At 30.5% G+C, this 8,301-nt stretch overlaps 1 protein-coding gene across 1 annotated transcript; it reads right to left on the bottom strand.

The window, feature by feature from the left end:
• Positions 1 to 676: 676 nt before the first annotated feature.
• Positions 677 to 3,273, bottom strand: LOC149210356 (uncharacterized). Its single transcript, XM_089394412.1, has 2 exons — positions 2,795 to 3,273; positions 677 to 1,249 (listed from the first exon to the last, which is right to left on the bottom strand). The coding sequence occupies exons 1-2, from the start codon at positions 3,186 to 3,188 to the stop codon at positions 900 to 902; spliced, it is 744 nt and encodes a 247-aa protein (XP_089250538.1). The 5' UTR covers positions 3,189 to 3,273; the 3' UTR covers positions 677 to 899.
• Between the last annotated feature and the right edge of the window lie 5,028 nt (positions 3,274 to 8,301).

The following is an 8,301-nucleotide window of genomic DNA, read 5'->3' as shown; positions in this document are numbered from 1 at the left end:
TTTTATAATTAGTTTTGATGAGATGAATCATTCCCTCATATTTTTTTATTATGCTTTCTCAATGAGGTTAGTAAAAATAAACTTCCATTAAAACTTTCTTAAAACTTTCTTAAGGTTTAAGAATCCATAAGCCAATCCATAAGCTATAAGGATTAATATTGGGAAGCAAGAAAGATAAGGTATGTCATTCAATGCAATATATCAAGTTAAATGTTTTAATTCAGTGCAATATATCAAGTTAAACTTTTTAATGATCTTACTTCAATATATATGATCAATATAAAAATATGGCAAAACTAAAAAGTGTAGTTGAAGAAACTAGATTGGTATTAATCAGAATGTAATTTATTTGTTATTGATTAAATGCATTATATTACTTTCTTATTATTCAAATTTTTCATCATAACAATGTTATAAAGTTACTTTATAGACATATACATATACATAATTATCATCTACAATTTTCACATAAAATTACAGTGACCTAAATCTATCTTAACTCTAAATCTTTCATATGTCAATGCTTTAACCCTCAAACATTCTCTAAAATACTTCAAAATATGTTCATTAACCTACACTTGATTTTTCCTTATTTTAAATATGATTTTGTTTTAAAATGATTCCAAAAACCTTAAATGTAAACCTAAAAGTATGTTGTGAACTTGGATGAGCAAAAGGCAAGGGAGTAAAACATTCTATTTTGAATGCACTAGTACTTATTAAAATCAAAATCTTTAAGGCAAGTGGAAGGGTGAATAGTATTCCTAAAATAAGGAGAATAGCAATGTAATCTGCAACACCTGAATTCCAACTATTACAATCAAATCTTACTGCTATTATTTTTTTGGCTTCTAAAGCACCTCGGTTGTTCAATCCAGCAATCCTTTATATCCAGCCAACTACGTAACCATGTTGCTTACATCAGCTATATAAGTGGACACTGTCAATTTGCACGGCAACAGACTCTCAGAGGTGTAGATCTCGGTCTCCAATTCCTTACGATGTCCTTTCAAATAATTGTGGTAATTTTGGGCCTCAGTATAGCCAATGCTCTCTGCTACAATGCCTGTCCCTTTCCCAATCATACCTTTATCTTCAAGTAACTGAAAATCTGGGAGATAAAAATCCTTAAAGTGATCCATGAATATGAAATCAAAGTGCGGGGCTACCATTTCATTTAGGAGCTCCTCTAACGTATCATCCATATCACTGAGTGTTCCTCTCAGCAGTATCACCTTTGAGGAAAGTCCTGATGAGGACAAATCAGAATAAAATTCTATTAGAATCCAGTTCATTGCAGCATATCCTTTTTTAACCTGTCAGTCTATGACTACGATTCACGAAAATAAAAAAATTAAATCACTAAATGTTCCTTTCAGCACTGGCACCTTTTCCTACACCCAATGAAGACAAATAAACATAAAATTTTATTAAAATTCAGTTCATAGAAGCATATTTATTTTTTAACCTCTAATCTAATATTAAGATTCATCTTTAACTCACCTGGATTATGTATTGGTTACTCATCAAGCTTGTGATTTCAATAAATTATTGCTAGATTTTGGAGACAAAAAACTAACCAAAAAAACTTCCAAAAAATCTCACTAAAACCAACTAACTTTATTATATATAATTAATATAAACTAAAAATCATTTTGTTTTGTGTTTTAATTAAAAAAAAAATCCAAAATTTAAACTAAAACATTTTCATTGCATAAAAAATATTTTCTGCCATTTAAACAATAACTTCAGTTATTGGTTATAAACATCAATCCACTACAGGTTTGGTTTTTTTAAAAAACTGGTTTTATTTTAAAAATAGCCTCAAATAATTCTGCAAGGGATGGCTCCCACAAAGACCCAAGATCTTTTCAAATAAATAAATTCTACAACCATTAGAGTTAAAAAAAAATAGCCTCAATAACATCTTATAATCTTGACTAAACTTCATGCAACCCAGATTCAGCCTCAGCCTTGTCCCAAAAGACATTACAGAAAAACCACATAGAAAGACGAAGAGGGAGAAAAAGAAAAACAAACCAATATTTAATAGGATCTGATTCTAGCTCATACATGGCTAAAGTAGTGAGGCAGTTCAGTGACAAGTTTGGGGATAAGCATAGGATCTGACTCTAGCTCGCATATTGCTAAAGTGGCTAGATAATTCGGTGAGAAGTTTGCGGATAAACTGATATATAAAGTGCAGAAGAAGAACATATAAATTATAGGATAAGAATATTGCTAAAGTGGCTAGATAATTCGGTGAGAAGTTTGCTGATAAACTGATATATAAAGTGCAGAAGAAGAATATATAAAATATAGAATAAGAATATATAAAGAAGTGAAAACTTTACATTTTCTTTTATAATATTATTTCTTTTAAGATATTTAATCATAGGTATAAAATGATTTCTAAAATATTTTTAATAAAGTTTATGTTTTTAAATTATTTTTTTAGATAAAAAAGTTTGATTTTTGAGAAATAAAGAAATATGTTAATGATTTAAGATGCAGAAATATTTAGCAAGAGAGAAAATCTATCTCAGATGATATGATTTTTCTTTAATAACAGTAATGAGTCAATCTATATTGATGAATAACAACAAATAATAATTATCCTAACTATTTAGCAATTAAATTACTATAAATTTTCCCACTTAAATAAAAACAAACTTACCAATTACCTAAACCATTTACCCTAACCAGCAGAAAAAGTAAAATACCCATATCTGATTTCATACTAAAGAGAAAATAATTGAGTTGAGCTTGACATTAGAAATGAAAGATATTTCACCTGCATGCTCTATCATCTCTCCGGCAATTGCATAGTTATGTGGGTGCATTTCTATAGAAATCAGCTTGCTGTCAGGCTTTGTCATCTTGGAAGCAATTCTAATGGCAGAGTACCCACAATAAGTTCCCAGCTCTAAGGCCACTTTGGGATCAAATTTCTGCACTGCAGCATCTAGGAGACAGCCCTTCTCCTTCCCTAAAATTGGCATCCAACTCTGCTCAGTAAAACTTTCTATGGCACTTAGCACAGAGTCTGCATTTCCCTTCTGTACATTTTGCTGGACATAATTCAATAGGGCTCTCTCTCTGCAATCTGAGGAATGGCCTGTCTGCCTTGCTCGTCCATCAAATGAAAATGTCATATATGATGCGACCTTGGACACAACAGATGACATGGTGATAATTTGTTGAACACCAGGCAAGGATGGACAGAAAAGTATAGATTTCAATCAGAAAAAAATTGTGGATTATATAGGAAGAAAATAGCTACAATAGCAGAAAAAGAATATGATTCTCAGCTTGGTAGCCATGTTACGTCTATTGAGGTTCAACGGGCGATGGAGATTTCAGAGACTGCTTAGATTGCAAGCGAATTTATTCTCAATGTTAAACAAATTAGACGTGTTGTGCACAAACACTTTGTGTTATGGAAAAGTAGCATGATGCTTTTCTTCTCTAGGAAGAGAAGAACTTGAACCGTTAACAAGGGAACCAAATGACAATTAATTTTTAACATGCCTTGAGCGGGGACCAAAGCAACACTTTTCCACAAGAAATGTGTAAATGCAGACAACTGATAAGGAAAGGCAATATGCAAAAATATACATCTCATGAGGTTACGAACGAAGCATAAATATTTGGTCGTCTCATCTTTTAAGCTCAAATTTCCTTTCTGTAATTAGAAGGAAGAGTTGAGTTTATTCAGGGAGTAATTTCCAGCGTATATTAATCGGACAATCATTGTTGTAATTCTACATATGATTGCGTTCTAGTTATATTTATCTAATTTTGAATTTATATAGTGTTTATTAATTGAAAAAAATTATTAAGTTGAGAGATTCATTCTATAGCTTAGATTCATCATCTAAATTGAATTGAAATTTTTCTGATATATGTCAAAATAAAAATTAAGAAAAATAAAAAAAAATAAAAAAATTAAATAACTATACAAAACATTTAAATAATGTCCGCTCATAAAACAATTTACACGTGAATAAATTGTTTCCTTCTCGATGTATTTAAGATAAATCTATACTGGTAAAAGAAAAATCACCATTTATCTCTGAAAAGCTTTTATTTAAAAGTTAAAAAACAACACCACCCATCATAAGTTGAGCATTGTTATTTTAAACATTTTAGAGTTTTTATTACAGGAACCTAACACATTAATATTCAGTCAAATTACTAAATTTTATGTTGTTTAAAATTTATTTTTAAATATATAAATAAATTTAAATCTCAAAAAACCATTAAAACATTTAAACTCTATAAAATTATAAATAAAATTTATGATTCTAAATTAAAACAAATTTGACATAAAAAAGTTATACTCAAAAATATTTAGACTTAAAACAATTACACTATTATATTAAATAAATTACAAATAACTCTCATACTCACAAAAAAAAATAATACAATTACAATATTATACTAAATAAATTATAAATAACTCTCATACTCACAAAAAAAAATAATGTAATAAATTATATTGTTAAAATATTTTAATAATAATAAATTTCGAACTTTATGAGATAATGCAAACATTTTAATTAAAAAAAATTGAAGTTTTAAAATATTATTAATAAAATTTATTTAAATATTTATTTTTTCAAAAAAAATTATAATATTTTTAACTTAAATTTTGTTATAGAAACCTCCCATTCCCATTTTCAAAGATTATCACTTTGGAACGATAAAAATTAACTAAAATCATAATTTGAATAATAATTTAAATGTAATACAAATACTCTTATTTCATTGAATTTAAAAAATAGTTTAATGTTTTAAAATTCATGGAATTGAAAAAATAATGTTCCAAACAAATTAAATATTTTGAGAATGGAAAAACATTATCTAATGAGTGTTTTTATGACTTTAATGATTATAAAAGTTGATTAAAATTATAATTAATATTAGATTTTATAATATTAATTTTTTTATTAAAATTAATGTGGTCTATCATATTTAAAGAAAATAAGATAGTAATTATGACTTTTTAATATTTTATTTTTATAATTAAAAAAAAGGAAAGAAGCGTTCCTAGATGACGATAGTTTTGTTGACTTAACAAGTCAATTACCTTGGTAATGTGGAAAATATTTTGGGAATAAGAATGGATGTGGGTAAGAGTTGGGAAATCCAAGAGAGTGTTTTTCATCTTCAATCCTCTTATTAGCACAAATGTGACAGATTCTTTAATCCCAAGATGTTATGGAAAATACCAACACAATACTTGCTAAGGTTTTGCAAATGGGGTAGCAAGCTAAGTGGGCTTGATTGTAGGGAAAACTCCATAGTTAAGTGCACTTGAGCCAAAAGGGATCTGGGATGGGTGACCTCCCGGGAAGTCCTAGTTACTGGGTGCAAGCCCAGGAAATGATGATTGATGCTATGTGATTTATTTCACTAGTTTCAATCCCATTTCTTCACCCCTACGAGCATCACCTGATGCAATGCGTGCTAAGGTGGACTATTCGAAAATCATGAGAAATTAGTCAGTTACGACTACCTCTCATGGAAATGGTCATAGATGAATGACTTACTTAACGCAGTTGAATCCAGAAAATGATATCTAATATAATGCACTGTGAAATCCCCAATACTTAATTCAAAAGAGTGAAGGGAACTCTACTTGAATGGTTGATGAGGCACAATACTTGCTAAGGTTTTGCAAATGGGGTAGCAAGCTAAGCGGGCTTGATTGTGGGGAAAACTCCACAGTTAAGCGCGCTTGAGCCAGAGGTGATCTGGGATGGATGACCTCCCAGGAAGTCCCGGTTACCGGGTGCAAGCCTTGGAAGTGATGATTGACACTATGTGATTTATTTCACTAGTTTTAATCCCACTTCTTCACCCCTCACCTGATGCAATGAGTGCTAAGTGGACTATTCAAAAATCACGAGAAATTAGTCAGTTACAACTACCTCTCATGGAAATGGTCATAGATGAATAACTTAATGCAGTTGAATCCTGAAAATGATATCTAAAAACTCATGATAATTAGTAATTATCTTCACAATATTCATTTTCTTCTTAGCACTAGTCAAGAAGTGGGATTGATCACCTCCTTATAATACCTTAGCTTCCTTTTTCCCTCTACCTCTCCATCATCCCACAACTTATCCTTAAATTTGGAAGAATAATATTTTTAATATTATCCTTCTTCTCCTCCTCTTTTATCTCCCAATGGTTGAGCCAACATTGGGAATCCTTATGCCAACCTTTCTTGAACCAAAGGTAGAATTTTGGCTAGAGTTGGAAGCAATTTTGTGGAACCTCTTGGCTTCCATGTTGTAAAGTTTCTTCTTATATATAAAATACCTAAAAATAGTCATTTTTTCTATGGGGGAAACACTAACTTCAATCAAGAGGATAGGATAGGGAGTATTTCCTTTAATCTTGAGGTTGTAGGTTATAAATTGCTTTTCTATGAGCTCAATATTCCTTGAAAATTATCTAGATATAATGTAATCTCAAACCTCACATCCATATAAAATAATAGAGGTGGCAAAAGTCTCAAAGAGGAACTTAATTTTTTGCTCCAGATCTGAAGATCAATCGACTTACAATTGTTTTGAAGCTCATAATAAGCTTTCCAGCCTCCAATAATCTTTTTCTTGATGTTATAATTCTAGTTGAGCTAATGACGAATGAAAATACCTAAATATTTGTATAAGAAAATTTTCTCCAAGTAATTGTTATCATAGATGAAATTGTCATGGTTGATCTTTCTAGATTTAATTATCATGACTTTAGTCTTGTTGGTATTAATAGTCGCACCCATATTGGACTAGTAATCATGGAGGATTTTAAGTTGCTTGTTGAAATCATCATGGCTTCTCGCTAGAAGAATGATATCGTCAACATAAAGGACATGAGTGATGACCATACCAATGAACTTGGGGCCATCGCGTCTTGTAACTTCGAAACACTCTTCTAGCTTATCAATGTAAATGCCAAAAGGGTAGGGAATAGGGGGACACCCTTGCTTAACTTAGATATTGCATTTAATTTCTTTAGACCAACCCTCAATGGTCTGAAGCTTCGCAACAACATTCTCGTACAACCAAATCACAACAAATCTCAACGCGGAAGGAACCATTATCTCTTTAAGTATTTTCCATGTAGCTTATCCCGACAAGATGTGTCAAAAGTTTTTCTAAAGTCAACAAAAAAAGAAGAAGAATAGTTCTATTGTTGAAAAATTCCTTAACAGTGATCCTAAGAGTAAGAGGATTGTCAATAATTGAGTGGTGCCTCCTAAATCTAGCTTCCCCTTTATCTCTCTTCCCATGGCTTTCAAGCCAGAGGCTAATCTTCTTTTCCAAAATGAGCCCATACAGTTTGACTAAAATGTGGCTAATCATAATGGTCCTATAGTTAGAGGGAACATTTTTATCCCCATCTCTAAAGATATGCATAATAAATCTTTCATCCAAGGCATAAGGAAGCCATGTTTTATCACCAAATTGAGAGGCTTGTGGATATGAGGGATGAGGATAGACCTTCCCATTTTGAAAATTTCATTTTGGTAGCCTTCAATATCCCTAGCTTTCTCATTAGAGAGCTTCTTAATCTCAAACTCCATGTCTTCTAAAGAAAATATATCCTCCTTTATAGAAGTGTTTAAGATGTTTTCCATGGTCTCTAGCGAGTCATAAATATTCTTAAGATAGATATCCTAGTTATTAAAGGGGATTGAATTATTTTCTATCTTTTTTTAAGAACAAGTATATTCCTCCAAAACTTTCTAGGCTTAACTTTAGAAATGTGAATATGACGCTCTTGTCTCATATTAATATATGATATTTTCTTCCTTTTCACAAGTTCTTTGTATACACTTGTTTTTTCAAGCTTTACAATTTCATTAGGAGCATCTCTAATCATTTTCATAGCCATTTTACACTCATTATCATACCAACGGTTGGAAATTCTATAATTATTTTTATATAACACCTCAGTAGAGAATTTGTTAATGGTACTTGAAAGGGTTGTAGTAAATTTGTAGTAGATGTGATCAATGTTATGATTATATGTTATGAAACCTAAATCCCTTTTTAAATCCTTTAAGAAGAGATCCATTTTACCTTTTTCCAAAAGAATGTTCCTTGGGCTCTAGCAATTCTTTTGCAAGTGGTTGATGTGCATGTGAAGATTTAGAATTAAGAATAAAGGTCTACAATGAGAAAACATAATTTATCGAGTGTTTTTTTCTCTAAAGTAATAATGTTAATGTGTTTATAATAATATTTATTAAAAAAAATTAAATATGTTATAATGCTTTGGATT

The sequence above is a fragment of the Pinus tabuliformis genome, chromosome 1_2 (genome assembly GCF_031772625.1).
Source record: "Pinus tabuliformis cultivar Carrire ecotype Pingquan chromosome 1_2, CPIR1, whole genome shotgun sequence".
In the NCBI taxonomy this organism is placed as follows: Eukaryota; Viridiplantae; Streptophyta; class Pinopsida; order Pinales; family Pinaceae; genus Pinus; species Pinus tabuliformis.
This window is presented reverse-complemented; position numbering and strand designations above follow the sequence as displayed.

What these genes read in the sequence shown, in the direction of transcription:
- LOC149210356 (XM_089394412.1), bottom strand. Translation starts at nt 3,188, where the DNA reads ATGTCATCTGTTGTGTCCAAGGTCGCATCATATATGACATTTTCATTT. An exon ending in AGAGATGATAGAGCATGCAG is followed by an intron (nt 1,250 to 2,794) that starts GTGAAATATCTT and finishes TGTCCTCATCAG; the next exon opens with GACTTTCCTCAAAGGTGATA.